Source organism: Eriocheir sinensis, chromosome 6 (assembly GCF_024679095.1).
Source record: "Eriocheir sinensis breed Jianghai 21 chromosome 6, ASM2467909v1, whole genome shotgun sequence".
In the NCBI taxonomy this organism is placed as follows: Eukaryota; Metazoa; Arthropoda; class Malacostraca; order Decapoda; family Varunidae; genus Eriocheir; species Eriocheir sinensis.
Genome location: NC_066514.1, coordinates 20,335,290 through 20,358,033, shown reverse-complemented (window position 1 = coordinate 20,358,033; position 22,744 = coordinate 20,335,290). Strand labels below are relative to the sequence as shown.

The following is a 22,744-nucleotide window of genomic DNA, read 5'->3' as shown; positions in this document are numbered from 1 at the left end:
CGACATCCCCTTACTGATTACTTGAGTCCTCCCTCCGTGCCATCATAAGCTTACGCCACACTACAAACTCCCCACCAATCTTTCTCTCCCCTTCCTCTCCCCTCCCCTGTGCGACCCTCCCCTCCCTCTCCACTCCCCTTCTAGTACACCCATCACCTTCTCCTCCTCTTCCCCTCCAACTACGGTCCTTATTTTTCCCCTTCTCCCCTCTTTCCCCAGTTCCACGCCTGCTACTTCCTTTTTTTTTCCTCTCCCCTCCCCAGCATCTTATCCACCACCTCCATCTTTTTCTCCCCTTCCCTTCCCATCTTCTCTCCCCCTTCCCAGCTTTCCCTCTCCCCAGTACCACGCCTCATACCTCCTTTTTCCTCTTCCCTACCAAGCAGCTTACCTACGACCTCCTTCCTCCCCTCCCCAGCCCCTTCCCTACCACCTCCCTTTGTAGTCCACTTCCCCAGCACCTCTTCCCCCTCCCATCCTCTCCCCAACACAACCCTCACCTTCCCCTCTTATCCTTCTCCCTAACACCTCACCACGACCTCCCCTCCCCCTCCTCTCCCTCCCCATCATCTTCCTCCCCACCTATACTCTACCCAGGTGACTGACTCTCCTCTCCCTAATCACTGCGCTGTACCGTGTAATGCAACAGGTACGATGGTGATGATGATGATGATGATAGTAATGATGATGATGATGATGATGATAGTAATGATGATAATGACGATGATGATGATGATGACAGTAATGATGATAATGATGATGATGATGATAGTAATGATGATAATGATGATGATGATGATGATGATAGTAATGATGATGATGATGATGATGATAGTAATGATGATAATGATGATGATGATGATGATAGTAATGATGATAATGATGATGATGATGATGATAGTAATGATGATAATGAATGATGATGATGATGATGATGATGATGATGATAGTAATGATGATAATGATGATGATGATGATGATGATATTAATGATGATAATGATGATGATGATGATGATGATGATGATAGTAATGATGATAATGATGATGATGATGATGGTGATAAGAACATAAGAGCACAGGAGTCTGCAAGAGGCCGGTAGGCCTGTACAAGGCACTCCTTTGAACCTACGCTCCCGTGTATCTAACCCCACCTAATATCGCTGTCCATGAATTTATCTAATCTATTTTTGAATGTAACAATTGTATTGGCACTCACCACGTGACTGCTAAGCCTATTCCACTCATCCACCACTCTGTTGGTAAACCAATTTTTGCCAATGTCCAGGGCCGGATTATCCTTTACGCCAAGTACGCCATGGCGTAGGCCCCCAGCACTGAGGGGCCCACAAAACCTGATAGACCCGACCCATAATTGGGCCCCCACATAATGGAAATACCGAAAATGCCTGTAGCCTCAAGGAGATCAGTATGCTTCGTTGGACTGTCGATCGAAAAAAAAATAGATAGATAAAATATAATAGCGAAAACTTGTTTGTGTTGGCAACACAGGTCAACAGTGCTTGCAATTTCTTTGAACTTGTGCAGGAATTATATGCATATTCAGTCGGATCAACAAAGCGCTGGAATTTACTAACAAAGGGATTGTCACGTAATGAAAATGGTAGAATTCTAACCCTAAAAACATTATCTTCCGCACGTTGGCATTTCCTTTCTGAATCAGTGAAAGCACTGCACTTAACTAGCATCTATGATGTGTTAAATGAAATTGCAGACAATGAGGAAGTAAAAGGAGATGCTCGACTTGCTGCATCAGTTTTTGCAGAGAAAATGTGCCTTCTTGAAAAGGCATTTTTGTGTGTTCTTTGGAACAAGATCCTCCAGCGCTTTCAGAAAGCTAGTACTCTTCTCCAAAGCACAAATATTGATATCAACATGGCTGTATCATTGTTTCTATCACTTGAAAGTTTTGTTGCTGAGCTTCGTGGTCAATTTGATGAACTGGAGAATGATGCAAAAAATCTCATGGAAAATGTTCAGCAAGTATATGTATCGGAAAAGGTACGGAAGAGAAGACGGCGGCGTCAAGCTGATGATTCTGCTGAACCTGATGCACATCTTCAAGATGCACAAAAATTCCCTGTACAGAGTTTTGTTGTCATCACTGACAAGTTACATGCAAGTTTAGCTCAACGTCGCCAGGCTTATCACAAGATATCTGACGACTTTGCCTTTATCAAGTCATTGAGGGAGAATGATACTGCACACCTGAGAGTTGATGTATCCAGCTTGGTGAAAAAATACATCAATGACTTGGAACCCCACTGCGAGAATGAATTTGTAACATTTTCAGAATTTGTAACCCATTTGAAGTTGGATCGTGATTCTCATGTCCTGTTAAAATACTTAAGGAAGAATCCAGTTGTAGAGTCAACGTTTGGCAATGTTTTAACTGCTCTGCGACTGTTCTTAACATTACCAGTCACAGTCTGCGAAGGTGAACGTTCATTTTCCAAACTGTCTTTGATCAAAAACAGATTTCGTTCAACAATGACTCAATAACGACTGAATGCTTTGTCTGTTATGTCAACTGAAAATGATGTCACCTCCTCAATGACATTTGGAACCATAATTGAACGGTTTTCACAAGAGAAATCAAGAAAGCGGGCATTGGTGTAGCTGCTATAGTTACCTATGTTCATATGTATGGTATGTATGCTGCTAATACAGAATATAAAGAAAATAAAGATGATGACAATCTGTATTAAATATCTTGTATTATTAATTAATTATGATGGTTCGATAAAATATGAAATTGTCCAGATCTTGCCTAATTTATTCAAGGGGGAGGGGCCCAAAATTGTGGGTGACGTAGGGCCCAGGGCAAGTTTAATCCGGGCCTGCCTATGTCCCTGTTGAATCTGAATTTATCCAGTTTAAACCAATTACTTCGTGTCCTACCCGGATCTCTCTTAATGATGATGACGATGAGCTAACGTGGCGTTCTCTGTCGCCCAACATGTGTCATCCAGGTGTCAAGCAGGTGTTCATTATTCTGGCAGCATGCACGATCTCGATTTCTCGCTGTATAAATATATAATAAACACATGTAAAATGTCTTATTATTATTCATCCGATAGTATCTATCTATCTATCTATATCTATCTATCTATCTATCTATCTATCTATCTATCTATCTATCTATCTATCTATCTATCTATATATATATATATATATATATATATATATATATATATATATATATATATATATATATATATATATATATATATATATATATATATATATATATATATATATATATATATATATATATATATATATATATATATATATATATATATATATATATATATATATATATATATATATATATATATATATATATATATATATATATATATATATATATATATATATATATATATATATATATATATATATATATATATATATATATATATATATATATATATATATATATATATATATATATATATATATATATATACACACACACACACACACACACACACTACAAGGAAAAAGAGGCATGTCAAAAATCTAGTTATTCCCCCGATGAGAAAGAAAATCCAATGCTCGATCCTGCAGTTAAAAAGCTTCAAATTCCACCCCCAAAATAACTTATAAATATGCAAGGGAAGGGAGAAAAAGTAGTTTACAAGTTAAGTCCTCCATAAAAAAGATAATAAAATGCAATGGAGGGGAACAAGTGAGCCATTAACCTTGAACCAAGAACACTTTATATTCATTTCAAATAAAACGTAGGAAAAAGATGAAGCGTCCATAAAAAAGTTGCCATGAAAATATTTAACTGCATATATACATAACTGCATATATACATAACTACATATATACATAACTACATATATACATAACTACATATACTCGAAACTCCCCTGAAAATGGCTCACCTGGAAAAATAAACGTGGCCAAAAAGGCAGCTCAACCATACAAGAGAAGAGTGTCGTGAAAATATTTAACGCCCTAGGAATATAAACTCTAAACCTTCCATACATATACATACATGTACATACATATACATTTGACTAAGTATATTCAAAATTCTCCTGAAAATTGGTTACCCAGAGAAATAAATAAATGTGGAAAAAGTCTACTCCACCATCAAATAGATTAGTGTCATGAAAATATTTAACTCCACAGATAGACTTGAAACCTTCCTCAAGTAAATGGGAAGATTATCAATATCGTTGTACGCGCATTCGCTTCGTGTATAGCGAAGGCAAAACATGGAGAATTTTTTTTTTAAACGAAACGTTACTTGCCCGTGCCAGTCACGTGTGGTGCGTGGAAAGTATGAGTCTGTACATGCGTCAGTGTTAGTGTGATATGTTTGGTATTTTTGGCTGAGTGTGTTACAAGTATGCTGACTGTTTGCGTCCTGTCAGTATGTGTGTGGGTCAATGTCAATGTAAGTGTATGTGATCTTGTACAGAATTTTAAGTGTGTGCTTGTCTGCACATGTGAAGAGGTTACATATTAATCTGTTGTTTGATCTGTGTTATGATGCCTGGTGTTCAAGTTTATTGTTTATAATGAACCGAGCCACCTTGGTGTTGATTAGTGCTAACTTATAAATGTTTGTGTGTGTGTGTAAGGATCCCACACCGTGGAGCAGCATGCTAGTGTTGGTCTCACAAGTGTGTTGTTCATCAGCGCTTATTTGTCTCTGGCCCTTAAGCCTGCGTCAAGTGAGAACCTATTACCCTGGGACACAGGCAAGTATCTAATGTCTAAGTTAAAAGAGTTTGCTTTCCCGGAAAACCCATTTATCCATCAGCCTGATAGGGAAGATGGATGGTGTGCCATCTGCCTAGGCTGGGCCAATGAATTTTAGAGTAAAAGAGTCGACATTAAGATGGTACAGCAAGACACAGAAGCTAGAGGGAGTAGACTGGCATGTAGGAGACGGGGGAGCAAGCTGATGTTTAAAGCAAGAACGAGAACCCCGCAGCTAAATGGCAGGAACAGGGAAGGGGTAAACCAAACTGTAGCTGTAGGGCAGGGGAGAAAGAATCGGTGGAACACCTAACAGTAGAATGCAGCAACTATGAGAGGCAGAGAGGGGAGTTATCAGTAGCACCAGGGAGGAGTGGGCTAAGAGGCTGGAGGAGGACACCGGGGCCATCGCACGGTACGTGTTGGATGGAGATGCAGTGCTGGGAAAAAAGGGCACAAATGCTTGAATAAGTGCACGGATAAGCAATGTCAGTAAGTTATTCCAGCAACAAACTGAAAAGTATAGTGTGATAGTGTATTGCAGTGAAGAAAAATTAAGCTACACAGCATAATTGACTAACGACTGGCTACTTAACTTGGTGCAGAGAGAAGAGTAGCGGCTTGTGCAACAGCCTTGCTCGAGGTGGCAGCAGTTAGCCTTCCTGCCGTGGACTCCTCAGACGCGTGATGTCGGCGATTGGTGCAACCGTCAGGAAGAGGCCGCCGCGGACTCGACACACCCAAGCTGAGACCTGATGCGGGGTGCGTCCCGAAGTGGTGAAGCCCAGGATCCCCACACCCAGCAGGAAGAAGGAAACCGCGTGGTTACCAAGAGAAAGGCTGAGAGCAGAGCAACGTCGCCCCGAGACCTCACCAGACGGCGGTCAAGGGCAGAAGGGCGAGCTCGCGGGCGGCGAGCTACGCCTACACGGTGACCCGACCCCGGGCCAGGCAGAGGTGCAAGACACGGCTGGCGCGGGAATACAACGGGGCACTTACGAGTTACGACAGTGCTCTGAACACACTGCCATAGGCAGGTACAGTTAGCACCTCCCACCATGTTGCTAACTTACAAGTGCAGGCACTGCCAATGTCGCGTAGCGAACTACAGCATGTTAGACAACGCAAGGAAGGAAAGCAACAATCGCGAGCTGGCAACACAGGCCGCCCATGCAGGCCGCGGGCGGCGACAGCCCCCACGGCAGGAAGCACAAAACAATAGCCAACTTCCTCACAGCAGAGGCGTACAACCTGCAGTAATGCAAACACTAATATGCACCTGCACTGAGTGGAGTGGTGACTCCTGAAAGCACGTAATAGCAGGTAAAACACAGCGGGCGACCCGCACAAAATGGACGCCTTGGCATCACTATGCCGGTCGCCAAGGCAACGACCCTAGTCACCGTGACCCGCCTCGCGCCATGGTCGCGTGACGAACAGGGAAAACACGCCAACAGCTTCTCCTACCTATACAAATAAAATACAAAATATCTTGTCGCGGATCTAACCCGCGCCTCGCCTAAGTGTTTGTTGTAGCATGAATCTCGCTGAACAGTATCGTAGGTAGGTGAGAGGGGAGACGCCTAAGTGTTTGTTGTAGCATGAATCTCGCTGAACGGTATCGTAGGTAGGTGAGAGGGGAGACGCCTAAGTGCGTGACGGAAACAAAACAAGTTCGTCATGGAAACATCTTCGTCGCGTGCTTTTGTATTATTATCATAACAATAATAATAATAATAATAATAATAATAATAATAATAATAATAATAATAATAATAATAATAATAATAATAATAATAATAATAATAATAATAATAATAATAATAATAATAATAATAATAATAATATTATTATTATTATTGTTATTATTATTATTATTGTTATTATTATTATTATCTTAAATATTATTCTCATTTTATGTGGAGCACCGAAATCCACCGAAATATAATAATAATAACAATAATGATAAGAAGAAGAACTGAAGAAGAATTATTATTATAATAATAAGAATGATGATAATAATAATGATAGTCAGCCAGTTACTTCTGCTTTTCAGTGGTTATGAGAGAGAGAGAGAGAGAGAGAGACGTAGCAAGTCAGTATGGCCGCCGCCCCATGCCAGAGAGGACTGCTGGGTGCTGCACCGTGCACACTGGTGACTGGAGGCTGTAATCGTGAACGCCTGCTGCTGTAAGGTATAGTTTTTTGGCAACCTTTTAGTTCATGGATCTTAAGATACAGGACTGCTGGGGCTGTGTGCCCCGGGGCCCGCAGGATGGATTCGAGGGCTGCATGGGGGCTGTGCGTTGTGGCGGTGTGTGTGTGCCGTGTGCTTGGTTATGGCGGTGACGTTTGTGGCAAAATTGTACATAACACACCAGAACATGGCAATAGAGGCTCAGGACAAACACGACTCGCGCCACAACACTAGTACTATGGCACACAGTAGGGTGAAGGTCCTTAAAAGTTTGCTAGTATTAGGCTGTGACGCTGCCAGGCGTGGCCGCGTGTGCCGTGTGTACGTATTAATGCAGAGGTTCTCAAACTGGGTGCCGCGGCACGGACAGTGCCTAGGCGTGCCACAAGATTATAATGAATTACGAATCATGCCTCTTTTTCTCCATCTTATGTTAGTTTGCATTTATAACTCTTAAGTTAATAGTTCTACTGATGAGTTATATGTTTGAACATGTACTGTACTGTATGTTAATTTTGATTCAAGTATGGATAATAATTTTAATTAATTGATCAAAGTAATTTAAACAGGTAATTTTGTGAATAAGGAGTTAATTCATGTGAGGAAGGGGGGGGGTTGAAAAATGGGTGCCACAAAAGGGTTTATATAAGTTCAGGGCGCCATCACTGAAAAAAGATTGATAACCACTGTATTACTGTTTAACTGTTTATCATCATATCAAATTTTTAAGCACGACTTTTGAATCTACACTCTTCTCTGGTTGTACAGGTACAGGATACACCTCAGTGTGAAAATGTCGGGTGGCTCCCAAACTTTTTTTCATGACTTCCCCTTTTAATTTTGTTGGAAATACTTACTCCCTTCTCCCCACTAAATAACTTGAGCCTGACGCTTCCCACCCACGAGCAGCAAAAGTCATGTGAGGGAGTTCGCGTTTGAACATGCAAGGCCTTAAGAGTAAGGCCCCATTCACACGAGCGGTTTCTGCCGCTCCGGCACATGCCGGAACTGAAATCTCCATCTTGGGAGATTTCAATGTTCACCACCAGCTTTGGCTTTCATCCTCTTTCACTGACCAGCCTGGTGAACAAGCCTGCAACTGTGCTCTCCTCAATGACCTAGAGTAGTTGGTTCAGCACCCTACACGTATTCCCGACCGTCTAATAGACCGGCCCAACATACTAGACCTCTTCCTTACCTCTAACCCTTCTGCTTACTCCGTCAAACTGTTCTCTCCGTTGGGCTCCTCCGATCACAACCTTATTTCTGCATCCTGTCCTATCGCGCCTGCACACCCTCTGGACCCGCTGAAGAGCCGATTCTTCTGGCATTTTGCTTCAACTCGGTGCGACGACCTGAGGATGTACTTTTCCGATTTCCCGCGGAATGATTACTGCTTCCAGGATAGAGACCCCTCTGTGTGTGCCCAGCGCATCACAGAGGTGATTGTCTCTGGAATGGAGGCATACATTCCTCGTTCTTTCTCTACTCCCCACGCTAAAAAGCCTTGGTTTAATCACGCTTGTTCTCGTGCTGTCAAAGATAGAGAGGCAGCACACAAAAGGTTCCAGAGCCTTCGAACTCCCGCTAACCATGATCTTTACATTTCCGCCCGGAATCGTACTAAATCTATTCTTCGACTTACCAAAAACTCCTTTATCCATAGCAAATGTCAACACCTTGCTTTCTCTAATTCTTCCAGAGACTTCTGGCACTTAGCCAAAAATATCTCCTCCAATATCACTTCTTCCTCTTTCCCGCCTCTTCTTAACCCTGACGGCAGCACTGCCGTCTCATCTATCTCTAAGGCTGAACTCTTAGCTCAAACTTTCTGTAACAACTCCTCTATGAACGATTCTGTGCATATTTCTCCTACTTATCCCCCCTCTGACTCCTTTATGACTGTTATTAAATTCTTAGCAATGATGTTTTCTATGCCCTCTCTGGCGTCAACTCTCAGAAGGCTTATGGACCTGATGGAGTGCCTTCTATTGTCCTTAAAAACTGTGCTTCCGTGCTGACACCCTGACTGGCCAAACTCTTTCGCCTCTGCCTATCAGCATCTTTCTTTCCTTTCTGCTGAAAGTACGCCTTCGTACAGCCTGTGCCTAAGAAGGGTGACCGTTCCAATCCCTCAAACTACCGCTCTAAAGCTTTACTTTCTTGTCTATTTAAAGCTTTTGAATCAATCCTTAACCGGAAGATTCAAAAGCACCTTTCCACTTCTAACTTTCTATCTGATTGCCAATATGGGTTCTGCAAGGGTCATTCTACTGGCGATCTTCTTGCTCTCTAAACTGATTCTTGGTCATCCTCTCTTAGCCGTTTCGATGAAGCTTTCTTAGTTGCACTAGACATATCGAAAGCCTTCGATAGAGTCCGGCACAAGTCTTTGCTTTCTAAACTGCACTGTTTCAAATTTTATCCTTCTCTCTGTTCCTTTATCTCCAGTTTCCTTTCCGGCCGTTCTTTCTCTGCTGTGGTAGACGGTTACTATTCTTTCCCTAAACCTATTAACAGTGGTGTTCCACAGGGCTCTGTCCTATCACCCAATGGGAGGAGTAATGGGAGGGGACATCTAGCTCATAATATAACCAGGCAGCTTAGAAGTAATTCTAGGGGAGTAACAGAGGACGGGCTAAGAATCTTATATACTAACAGCAGGAGCCTCAGAAACAAGGTAGACTTACTAAGGGGTGAAGCTTATTCAGAAAATTTTGACATAATAGCGATCACTGAGACATGGATAGACACTGCCAATATAAATTTTAGATCAGAATTTGAAATAACGGGTTATCAGATGTTTCACAAAGACAGAAGGGGCAGAAAGGGAGGTGGAGTTACCCTATATGTTGAAGACTCACTTAAATGTTTAGTTGACAATTCAGTCAAAACTAACATGGATTCAGAATCAGTTTGGGTGGACGTTTACAAAGGGAAAGAAAAACTAACTCTAGGAGTTATGTACAGGCCACCCAGCCTTAACAGGCAGGACACGAGTATATTGCTACAGGAGATTGGCAGGGCGAGTAGGAGTAGAAATGTCTGCGCAATGGGGGATTTTAATTATAGGAATATAGACTGGGAAGACCTAGTGGGTGACCTGGAAGCCGAGGATTTTCTTGAAGTTATACAAAATGTATAACTTCACCATCCTCAAAACTAAACATCCTCGGTTTATCCCTAACTCAGAATCTTAACTGGAAACTTCACATCTCCTTTCATACTAAATCAATTTCCTCGAGGTTGGGCGTTCTGTATCGTCTCCGCCAGTTCTTCTCCCCCCCACAGTTGCTATCCATATACAGGGGCCTTGTCCGCCCTCGTATGGAGTATGCATATCACGGGGGCTCCACTCACACAGCTCTCTTGGATAGAGTGGAGTCTAAGGCTCTTCGTCTCATCAGCTCTCCTTCTCTTACTGATAGTCTTCTACCTCTTAATTTCCACCGCCATGTTGCCTCTCTTTCTGTCTTCTGTCGCAATTTCCACGCTGACTGCTCTTCTGAACTTATTAACTGCATGCCTCCCCCCCTCACGCGGCCCCGCTGCACGCGACTTTCTACTCATGCTCATCCCTACACTGTCCAAACCCCTTATGCAAGAGTTAACTAGGATCTTCACTTTTTCATTCCTCACGGTGGTAAACTCTGGAACAATCTTCCTTCATCTGTATTTCCTCCTGCCTTCGACTTGAACTCTTTAAAGAGGAGGGTATTAGGACACCTCTCCTCCCGAAAATGATCTTTCTTTCGGCCACCTCTTTGGATTATTTTTGGGAGCGGCGAGTAGCGGGCTTTTTTTTTATTGTTTTATTTTTGTGTGTGCCCTTGATCTGTCTCCTTTGTTGTATATATATATATATATATATATATATATATATATATATATATATATATATATATATATATATATATATATATACACACCTAGGGAGGGGGGTACAAAATTATGCTCCGCCCCGGGTACCAAATACTCTAGGAACGCCTCTGCAGATGTTGCATGTGAAGAAAGTCATCAGATGCTTTCTATTCCACCCTTCCAACAATATTTTTTTACAACAAAGGAGACGGTTCAAGGACACAAAAAAGGAAACAATAATAAAAAAAAAAGCCCGCTACTCGCTGCTCCTAAGAAGAATCCAAAGAGGTGGCCGAAATAGAGGTCAATTACGCGATCCATTCTTGAAAATATTATAAGCTACTCTTGGAAGAAACTTTTTCCTCGATCAATTTATACATGTCCTCTTGGTGTCTGTGTTCTTTATGGCCTTAATGATCGAAATGGGAGCTTTGAGATTGATGCCTAAAGTGGAAATGGGACCCTAGAGTATAGTTTGGTCCCTTGACTCTGACAACAATCGAGGTATTTATCGAGGTATTTAGGGGTCTTAGTGAGCTCTGATCTCCGTCCAAGGGCACAATGCATTCAAGCTAGAAATCGAGCTAATAGGGTACTGGGATTTATTTCAAGGAGCGTAAGCAACAGAAGCCCCGAAGTCTTCCTCAAACTATATTTAGCATTAGTTAGACCTCATCTTGACTATGCGGTTCAGTTCTGGTCACCCTACTATAGAATGGATATCAAAATGTTTGAATCGGTGCAGAGGAGGATGACTAAGATGATTCAGGGGTTGAGAAACTTGCCATACGAGGAAAGACTCAAACAGTTAAACTTGCATTCTCTAGAAAGGCGAAGGGTGCGTGGAGACATGATCGAGGTTTATAAATGGATGAAGGGCTTTAATAAGGGAGACATTCATAAGGTTTTGTTGGTAAGAGAACCGGGTAGGACACGAAGTAATGGGTTTAAACTGTATAAATTCAGATTCAACAGGGACATAGGCAAAAATTGGTTTACTAACAGGGTGGTGGATGAGTGGAATAGGCTTAGCAGTCATGTGGTGAGTGCCAATACAATTGTCACATTCAAAAATAGACTAGATAAATTCATGGACAGCGATATTAGGTGGGGTTAGATACACGGGAGCTTAGGGTCAAAGGAGCTGCCTCGTACAGGCCTACCGGCCTCTTGCAGACTCCTGCGTTCTTATGTTCTTATGTTCTTATGTAAACAACCACTTAAGTAGGTAACGTTGCACTGTAGCTCGCTCTCTATAGCCTCTAACAACCACTTAGGTAAACCACCACTTAGGTATTATGTAAAGTTGCAACGTAGTTCACTCCCTCGCCTCTTTTGCCTCTCGTAACAATCACTGAGGTAAACGACTACTTGTAGGTACAAAGGTAAAGATGCACCAAGTCATAGATCTACTTCTAGACATGCCACAAAAAGAACTAAATGATGTACAGCCAACCTTGCTCGGTGCTTCACTACTCGCAGGCCCACACCGGGAGTGCCGTTACAAAGGCGAAACTCCCGATCGTCGAGTGAACTGAACGAAATGTGACATGTGTGGAGCGGAAGAAGAATACCTGAGGCACTTCCTGCTCTGGGTGCCAGGCCTATACAGACGAACGAAAGAAAAGTGTGAGGCTGCAGCAACCCTATATAGAAGAAGAGGACATCATTGGAGAGTATTTACCTGAAAATGATCATACTGAAGAACCAAAAGCAATGACAATACAGAAGTTTTGGCAGTTCTCTTGCTGCCCGGTGGTTGGTTTACGTCGCCGCTGCCCACTCCGACCTTGTTATGCCCAACAAGGCTCGGAAACGTCGCCTTGCTCGTTCCAGGCGGCTTATACAAAAAAGAACGAAAGAAAAAGAGGAAATAACAGACCCAGACAGCGAAGAGTTACTGTTTAAAGTATATATGTATCTCGGTTGAACTCGTTCGTTTACTTGCAATGTGTGCGTGTGTTGGGGGAGGGGAGGGGGGGTCCCTAATGTGTCTGTGAGGGGCATGTGTCCGTGGGGTGACATCCTGTGGGGCTTGTGAGCTGAAGAGAAGAGAGAGAGAGAGAGAGAGAGAGAGAGAGAGAGAGAGAGAGAGAGAGAGAGAGAGAGAGAGAGATAAAAAAAAGGACAGATGAGATAAAGGTGCTTGGAAGGTGGTAGGGAACTCAGCTGATACAGGAGTACTATATTCTGTAATGATTAGCAATGTCTTCAGAGAACAGGCGCACCTAACATCACCAAATGTGGGACACAGACTTGGCGAAGGGACTGTTTTTTGGGGGGGGCATTGAAGGTAACGGGCTAGCGAGTAGCCTATCCGGATATTTTGTTTTTATTTACTAATGATCCACGAGACATCCTGGAGTTAAATCAGAGTGTGTGTTTATCTTTGTATTCACTCATACACACACTGGTAACATTTCTGTGGAGTCTGATTCACTTATTGGAGTGAAATTCTATTGTGATAAGCAATCACAAATTCGTGTCACTAGTAAAAATTAGACTTGTAATTTAAGTTTTGGCACCATGAAATATATGCAAATAGATAAATATGAAAGCTCACGAAGTCACAATAAGTGACATCACCTGCTTTGCGCAGTAAAAGTATGCTATTTCAGGTATCTGATACCCTCAAAATGACGGGTCTGCTGCCTGGGGCCTGCGGGCTACAGCCAGACGTATTTTCATATTATTGTTCTGTTGTTTATTCCATGTTGTGTTCAAGAAAAAAAATAATTTTAGTTAGTTTTTGGTTATAAGGATTCTTAACGAAATACAATTACGCTACCTCCTCTACCTTAGGAAACGTCCTGAATCCTTGGCGGCTATGGTGATGTTAGGTGGATTCACGGCTTGCCGATCAGCCCGTGTTATGTCTGGAAGTGGAGCTCGTTGAGTGGGCTGCTCCGAGTATCTTGTCAGTCATGCAGAGTTATCAGCCAAGCCGCAGCCTGTGACAGACTGGTGCTCTCCATGATTGGTGGCCTCTATCCTTGTGATGTGTACGTGAGAGGTTACCAGACACGGAGAAGGATGCGTTAGTCTATTACAGACCAACTAGCCTGGTATCTCTCCGTGGCCGGGAAGACACATGAAGCAGGCAAATCAATGAAATCCATTTCCAGCCGTTGCACAGGCTTATCTGTGAGCGGCAGTGTATGTGCTGCCACTATGAGGACATTCTGCAACCGAATTTAGGTCCTGGGGCCTCTTAGGACCTAAATTGCGCCCTTACCTTACCTTAGGAACAAAATTGAATAAAAAAATAAAAGTATGTCCTAATTTTATACCACTTTGTTATATTACACTGTGTGCTATAGAATTGTGATATAATAAAAACTTATGCATATGCATTAATCAAAAACAGTGTATAAAAAAGGCCCGCTACTTGCCGCTCCCACAACGGAAAGTAGTATAGAGTGGCCAAAAGAGAGGTCAAATTCGGGTGGAGAGGTGTCTTGATCACTCGTCTTGAAAGAGGACAAGTCATAGGCAGGAGGAAATACAGACCAAGGAAGGCTGTCCCAGAGTTTACCAGTGTAAGGGATGAAAGAGTGAAGATGCTGGTTTACTCTTGCATAAGGGGTTCGGACAGTATAGGGATGAGCATGAGTAGAAACTCGAGTGCAGCGGGGCCGCGGGAGGGGGGGTAGGCATGCAGTTAGCAAGTTCAGAAGAGTAGTCAGCGTGAAAATATCGATAGAAGATAGAAAGAGAGGCAACATGGCGACGGAATTTTAGCGGTAGAAGACTATCAGTAAGAGGAGGAAAGCTGATGAGACGAAAAGCCTTAGACTCCACTCTGTCCAGATGAGCTGTGTGAGTGCATGGGCCCCCCCACACGTGAGATGCATACTTCGGAGGAGCAGAACTGGCGGAGACGATACAGAACGGCCAACCTCGAGGAAGCTGATTTAGTTAGAGAGGAGATGTGAAGTTTCCAGTTGAGATTTTGAGCTAAGGATAGACCAATGATATTTAGTGTTGAAGAAGGTGACAGCTGAGTGTTATCGAATAATAGGGAATAGGTGTTTGGAAAATTGTGTCGAGTTGATAGGTGGAGAAATTGGGTTTTTGAGGCATTGAAGGACACAAGGTTCCTTTTACCCCAATCGGAAATGATAGCAAGGTCTGAGGTTAAGCGTTCTGCAGCCTCCAGCCTGGAGTTTTGTAATTCCTGTTGAGAGGGTCTTCTGCTGAAAGAAGTTGAATAAGGCAGAGTGGAGTCGTCGGCGTATGATTGTACAAGACAGTTTATTATGGAAAGAAGATCATTAATGAATAACAGGAAGACAGTGGGTAATAGGACAGAGCCCTGTGGAACACCACTGTTGATAGGTTTAGGGGAAGAACAGTGACCGTCTACCACAGCGGAGATAGAATGGCCGGAACGGAAGCTGGTTATAAAGGAAAGGATAGAAACCGTCATAGGGCAGTTTAGAAAACAAAGACTTGTGCCAGACTCTATCGAAGGTTTTCGATATGTCTAGTGCAACTGAGAAAGTTTCACCGAAACGGCTAAGAGAGGATGACCAGGAGTCAGTTGAAGATCGCCAGTAGAACGCCCCTTGCGGAACCCATACTGGCGATCAGATAGAAGGTCAGAGGTGGAAAGGTGCTTTTGAGTCTTCCGGTTAAGGACTGATTCAAGAGCTTTAGATAGACAGGAAAGTAAAGCTATAGGGCGGTAGTTTGAAGGATTGGAGCGGTCACCCTTCTTAGGCACAGGCTGTGCGAAGGCGTACTTCCATCAGTAAGGAAAGGTAGATGTTGACAGGCAGAGGCGAAAGAGTTTGACCAGGCAGGGTGTCAGCACGGAGGTATAGTTTTTAAGGACAATAGGAGGCACTCCATCAGGTCCATAAGCCTTCTGAGAATTTAGGCCAGAGAGGGTATAGAAAACATCGTTCTTAAGAAACTTAATAACAAGCATAAAGGAGTCAGAGGGGGGAATGAGTAGGAGGAAGATGCCCAGAATCGTCCGGAGTGGAGTTGTTACAGAATTTTTGAGAGAGGAGTTCAGCCTTAGAAATAGATGAGACGGCGGTGCTGCCATCAAGGTTAAGGAGAGGAGGGAAAGATGAAGAAGTGAAATTGGAGATGTTTTTGGCTGCGTGCCACAGGTCATTATTTATTTTAGTATTTATGAAAGTTTTTGATAAGTCGAAGAATAGATTTTGCACGATTCCGGGCAGAAATATATAGATAATGGTTAGCAAGAGTGCGCAGGCTCTGGTACCTTTTGTGATCGCTGCCTCTCTATATCTTTGACAACACGAGAACAAGCCTGATTAAACCAAGGCTTTTTAGCACGAGTAGACAAAGTACGTGGAATGTATGTCTTCATTCAAGAGACAATCACCTCTGTGATGTGCTGGGAATACACAGAGGGGTCCCTCTCCTGAAAGCAGTAATCATTCCACGGGAAATCGGAAAAGTACATCTTCAGGTCGTCCCACGGAGCTGAAGCAAAATGCTAGAAGCATCGACTCTTCGGTGGGTCCAGAGGGTGTACAGGAGCGATAGGACAAGATACAGAAATAAGGTTGCGATCGGAGAAGCCCAACGGAGAGAACAGCTTGACAGAGTAGGCAGAAGGGTTAGAGGTAAGAAAGAGTCTAGCATGTTAGGCCTGTCTCCAAGACGGTCGGGAATATATGTAGGGTGCTGAACCAACTGCTCTAGATTGTTGAGGAGAGCAAACTTGTAGACTTGTTTACCAGGCTTGGCGATGAAAGAGGATGAAAGCCATAGCTGGTGGTGAACATTGAAATCTCCCAAGATGGAGATTCAGGCGAAGGGAGAGTGGGTCAAGATGTGCTCCACTTTAGAGTTCAAGTAGTCAAAGAATTTTACATAGTTAGTAGAGTTAGGTGATAGATAAACAGCGCAGATGTATTTAGTAATAGAATGAGAATGAAGTCTTAGCCAGATGGTGGAAAATTCTGATGAGTCAAGGTCGTGGGCACGAGAGCAAATAATGTCGTTGCGCACGTAGACGCAACATCCAGCTTTGGATTGAAATTTAGGATAGAGATAGTAGGAGGGAACAGAGTAGAGACTGCTGTCAGTAGCCTCAGAAACCTGTGTTTCGGTGAGGAAGAGAAGGCGAGGTTCAGAGGAGGAGAGATGGTGTTCCACAGAATGAAAATTAGAACGAAGACCGCGAATGTTGCAGAAATTGATAAGAAAAAGATTCGAGAAGTTATCAGGACACCTCTCAGGTCGGCAGCCAAAAGGGGAGTCCTCCCTGAGGGAATTTCTGGTCCCCCCCCAGGCGGGGACTCCGAGGCATTGCGATTAAGCGCCATATTGAATTTTAAAATTTGGGAAAAGGTGTGTATGTTGTGTGAATGTAGAGTACTGTGGAAAGAGAGAGGATCTGTCTTTAGAGAGCATGCTGAACTACTCTCTGGTGTTGATGAGACAATAGGGAAACGGAAAGTGAAGACATGTGAAGGGTCTTTGGAGGGCTTCAGAACCCACCTAACCTAACCTTTAATTTCATTGCTAGCAAATATTATGTGAATATTAAACAAGAAATATATATATATATATATATATATATATATATATATATATATATATATATATATATATATATATATATATATATATATATATATATATATATATATGGCGCCCATCTTGTATAGCCGCGCCCCCCCCCCCCCGTCACCTGGTGCTGGTTCCGCCACTGTTCTGCTAAGGTTAGAGAATATAGTAATCCTGCTTCAGTCTGGGTTTTCCTGCCACCTTTTCCACTCATTTGTCTTGTTATCATCCCAGTTAAAGTCTATTATAGCAATATTACCTTAAATTAACTATAAAATACAAGTTAATCTATAATATGATTTCACAAAATAGTGAGTTGCATCTCAAGTCTTTTGTTCCACATTCATATAAAACAGAAGGCATTAATGAGACCAACCTATTTTAATTCATGCCTCGTTGGGAGAATACTGGGGATCAGATGTATCCAGGCTTTACTAGTGTGTTACAGCGTATAAGATGCCAGGCCGTGCTTACACTGTGGTGCGTGTGATGCGCTCATTCTGGACTGGAACACATTCATAAGAGGCAAACACTGACCCGTGCGGACTTTCGGAGCACAAAGCATCAAATAATACATCACTTGACGCCATCTTGAGTGATGATTATGTTGAAGAAATAGCGTTCATAGATAATGTTCACACAGCTTTCGAGGTACGAGGCCATCCTACGTCCTCACTCATGGCTGTCCTTTGTACGTACACTTCTTTGAGGGTCTGATGAACGACGGATGGACTCGCTCAATGACAGAAGGCAAGGTAAAGAGAATGGGATGTAGGTTCACACCGGCCGCTCCGCGCAGGGTGTGAGGTCACGTGAAATAAAGTTGTGGTAGAGTAGATACCGCGCGCTTGACTGGCGTATATCGTCGGCATCCGGCCGCCATATTGGTACGGCAAATATTAGCGCAGACGTCTAAAGAAACGTGTTAATTTAAAGTTAAAGAGAATAACAGGTAGCCTGGTCTATACTCAGTGATGGAGAACTAAGGTCTGTGACCAACATCTAGTTTTATACCAGTGTTTATTCCTTATACGGCATGTGACGACTACACACAAAGCCAACAGAATCTGCTCGAGAATAGGTATTATTTTTCTATATTACATATTTCCATCCATTTCTTTCTAGGTTCTTGATCTCTTGGCAGCCGATGAAACCGTATATTACGGTTTCTTTTCACCGAAACTGATCGACAACCGCGCACAATACAAAAAAAAAAGATAAAAATGTCAAATTGAAAGAAAATACACTTTAGCTAAGTTTCCCATTGAGTGAGTGAGGAGCCAGGTCAGGAGGCTGGCGCACGCGACTGACCTCTCTGCCATGCCGGGCATGTCCGGACCCATCAGTCCTTCTTTTACCTGACGTCATGCGCAGAAGAGACAAATTTAGGTACCTCGCCACCCCGCCCCCCTAGTGAACCTACCTTTCATTCTCTTTACCTTGACAGAAGGTATAATAGTAATGGACATGGATAGGATTTTAGCAGGGACTCTCTTGTCAACGCAGTGTTAACTTCAGATTATCTCCTGAAACACTTTTCACGTTCATGAAAACGTAAATTGTCTCGGTTATAGCCACAGTGGTATCGTTACGGCAAATATCGTGATTTCGGTGCCTGAAGGCATCAAACATTCGATGTCGCACGAACGACTGGAAGACATGGATCATCGTCCTTCGCACAAATAGCGACAGCGTCATGCACTCGTGATGAGCGAGTCTTTGACAACGTGGGCCAAGTCAATCCGCCAACTTACAAGGATTTTGGCTGCTTTCACTTAGTGGCTGCCCTTTCGTCCTGGCCGATAAATGGGTATACCTGGGGTGACCTGGGGAGCTAAACTGTTGGAACCCGGATGTCACAATGGCCCTGTCCCGGGGTAATGGGTTACTACCCGCCATGCTCATTGGCCAATGTGACGGAGATGAACACCGAGGCCACGCGCAGCTTTAATATAAGTTGCCGAGTTTGTTTTGACTCAACGCAAAAAAAGTACATATAATAAAATAATGAAAAATGATAACAATGAAAATGAATATAAATGAAATGGGAATAACATAAATGAATACCTAAATAAATATAGAAGAAAAAAGCCCACACACATGTAAGGCAGCACAGGTGGCCGCGCCGCGCCGCGCTCCGCCCCACGTGCAGGTATTTAAAGGGCGACTCCGCCAGGACAGCCACACTGCTGCTGCGGCCTGCGACTCCACCACGACAACGCCCGCCCTGCAGCACGACCACCAGCTCTGTCTGTCTGTTTGCCTGTCACCGCAGAGATCATCGACACCAGGTGAGGCCGCAACTGCCTACACACATAAAAAAAAAGTTGGAAAGCAAAAGGTGTGATCAGCAAGGTAAGCGCTGAGCCTGAGGACTTATCACAGTCTTGCCCGTCCAACACGCCCCATCAGGAGCGTCTGTGCTGGTGCTGTGGTTGAACGTAAAAAAGAAAAAGGGATTCCAAAAAAACTGCTATCCTCCCCTCTAGGCTTAAGTTCCTTCAGTTGCTCTGATCACATGACCACTAAATTCGTTTCGCTACTCCTGCTCACCTAATCAATACAACCTTTCGTGCCAAGCTTCTTTTCATCTGTTTATTGAACCTTTTATCGGCCTTGTATCCATTACTGCATGTCCTAATTTTTTTATGTAGTTGCACTACGAATGCCACATTGTCAACTACTGGTTCTGTTTCTCTCCGCAACCATAAGCCGCGATGAGGACTGCACTTATAGTAGGACTACTGACACTGCTGGCTCTGGACGTCTGTCAATCCGAACTTAGAACAGTAAGTAGCCTATATATAACGCCAGCACGCTGGCGCCCGTAGGAGTCACGCACTTTAACTTTGCTTATATTACATAACTAGGCTTTCTTCAGTTCAGAGTTCAGTTTTGACGGTATTTGAAGCGGGACACTTTCTACATCTACTCTTATCAACCATTACTTTTTCCAAATGCAAGGTGGGATGTCAAGGATACTTTTATTCTAAAAGATAAACCCAAAGTTGTTTCATGGCATACTCTCCCTGGTGATATACAAGGCAATGTAGTTTTTTTCTCTCACCTATATATTCAACAATTGATAAATATAATTATAAGCCTAGAGCAATCCAACTCGGAAATATTAAATAACTTTGGTGTGAGAGTAATCCAACTCGGAAATATTAAATAACTTTGGTGTGAGAGTAATCCAACTCGGAAATATTAAATAACTTTGGTGTGCTATTTTGTTGGTTGAGAATGAAATCAGCAAAGACTGGGTCATAAACAAACAGGAGAATGATTTAGTAAACAGTCTTGGTGGTGGGAATACGACAGAGCTTCTCAGAGCTTAGAGAAACATGTGGATAAAAGACTTACGAATATGATAACTTGTGGATGGCTTTCAAGATTTGCTTTGTATGGACTGACAATTATTGCCCTTGCCTATTCCTTGCTCAATACCTTCCCTTCCGTCCTCTACTTGCTTAACTCCCCTTCACCCCACCTTTCTCCCCTCAACAGTGCACTCAGATCGGCCCCTGTCTTGATGGCCCCAACCCGGGGGAATGCGTTTCTAGTGCTGATGTGTGCGACGGTGGAAATGAATACATAACAGATGATGACTGTGGTTTATGCACGTGTTGCAAGACCTGTGAGCCAGACGATTCGTGTGCCTGTAAGAATGGGATATGCGTCAACCCAACTCAAGTATCTGGACTGACATACTTTCCTCACGGTGAGTTATGTCTGTTGAACTCCCTAGTTCCTATACCTCAGGCTAAGACAGAATTGTACAGCACTAATCATGCAATTAGCTCTGCAGAATTTCCGAGCGTAGGGAGATGTGGGTTGAGGTATGAGTCGTTCAAGTCCCAGGCAAGATGACTGATGGGATACGACGTGCGTTCCAAGGGCTGCCTTGTGGTTAAGGGACTGGGACTGGTAATTTTTGTTTGCTTTTGGCCTTTCTGTTCAATATGCTTCTCAAGATAATAACAAAGTAGGAGCGCAGGTCTGAAGGTGTGCCCTCGTCGGTGGCTGATTGCAAGAGGCGCCCTGGCGAATTCAAACTCTCCAAGCTAAGTTTGCCTTGGTCATCAACTCATCAGACGATCGAATCCTTCTTCACTGTGCTTTAAATTAACTTTGCTTACCTAATGCTTACCTTACTAAATCCGAATTACCACTACCATTCCCTTGTTCTTAACTGAACATCACCAGATTAATAATGATATACAATGTGTATACCAACTGGAATACTTTCCACAGATCTATGTCCCGAGGGATATCGTCATTTTATGGAAGGCAATTGCGGCACTGATGACTACATCTGCTGTGTTCTAAGGGTGAGTAGTCGTGTGTGTGTGTGTGTGTGTGTGTGTGTTCATACTAGTTACCTACTTTTGAGTGATTCCCGCCCTCTCTTCCCTTAGCCCTGACTGAGGACTGACCCTGCCCTGACCTGCCCTTGACCTGACCCGCCTCACCTTCATGCACGGACTTCTTGCACGTGCGCCGTGCACGCTGATCCTCTGCAGAGTATTCAATTATCCTTCTTCTTGGGCTTGATGCCAGAGCACCCTTCTGCAAAGAAAAAAAATAATAATAAATGCACAAACGTAAATAGAGAGATTACATAAAACTTAACATTTCAGCAGACATGAATTGTGACTTTCCAAATTCTATGTATGCTCAGCTCGCAATATGTGTGTACCAGCTGTTCAGAATTATGCTGCAAATAAAATAGAAACAATCCTTAAAAGTTTTGATGGAGGCAAGTACCAGCGTAGAGTCCTGCAGGAAGGTAGGATATCTTCTCCCCTTTATCATCAGAGCCTCAACTCCTAACGATACTGCTCTAGGATTACTTTCTATACATCTTTAAGGAGTTGCAAAGGCCGATAATTCAGTGCCATGTTTCCAAGCTCCTCTGTCACATGCCAAGACCTAAACTATCAGCTCCGGTTGTATCTACAAGCAATACAAGTCAATGCACTAGTCTCCTTTGTCTATCTGATTCTTTAGTTACTTTCTTACACCAGAGGAAGCAGTCAAAGGCACAAACACACGTAAAAATCATCAGAGGGGAAAAAAAGATCGCAAAAGTAGGCTACTGCTCCTCAAACGGATAACTGATAGATAGCCTAAGTCCGGGTCAACGCATTAGTCCCCTCTGTCTATCAGATTCTTTAGTTCCTATCTAACATCAGGGGAAGCTGCCAAGGGCAAAAACACACACAAACAAACAGGGGAAAAAAAGACCACAAACTACAGTACCCCGAACGGAAAAATGTGATAGATTAGTCCAAGTCAACGCGTTAGTACCCATTGCTTGTCTGATTCTTTAGTTATTTCTTACATCACAGGAAGTTGTCAAGGGTAAAATCACACACAAACATAACAAC

General features: G+C 43.1%; 1 protein-coding gene across 2 annotated transcripts; it reads left to right on the top strand.

The window, feature by feature from the left end:
• Positions 1 to 6,847: 6,847 nt before the first annotated feature.
• LOC126986694 (uncharacterized) lies at positions 6,848 to 22,094 on the top strand. Of its 2 annotated transcripts, none has more exons than XM_050843054.1 (5): positions 6,848 to 6,936; positions 20,067 to 20,143; positions 20,862 to 21,075; positions 21,609 to 21,685; positions 21,773 to 22,094. In XM_050843054.1, exons 2-5 carry the CDS (start codon positions 20,072 to 20,074, stop codon positions 21,776 to 21,778), a joined length of 369 nt encoding a protein of 122 aa, XP_050699011.1. In that variant the 5' UTR covers positions 6,848 to 6,936; positions 20,067 to 20,071; the 3' UTR covers positions 21,779 to 22,094. The 2 variants fall into 2 exon arrangements, with proteins under 2 accessions (XP_050699011.1, XP_050699016.1); XM_050843059.1 differs by lacking the exon at positions 6,848 to 6,936 and adding an exon at positions 19,540 to 19,645.
• Positions 22,095 to 22,744: the final 650 nt, after the last annotated feature.

Excerpts from the sequence above, each read along its gene's own strand:
- LOC126986694 (XM_050843054.1), top strand. The coding sequence starts at position 20,072 with ATGAGGACTGCACTTATAGTAGGACTACTGACACTGCTGGCTCTGGAC. Across the intron at positions 20,144-20,861 it reads GTCAATCCGAACTTAGAACA|TGCACTCAGATCGGCCCCTG; the intron begins GTAAGTAGCCTA and ends TCCCCTCAACAG. Across the intron at positions 21,076-21,608 it reads ACTGACATACTTTCCTCACG|ATCTATGTCCCGAGGGATAT; the intron begins GTGAGTTATGTC and ends TACTTTCCACAG.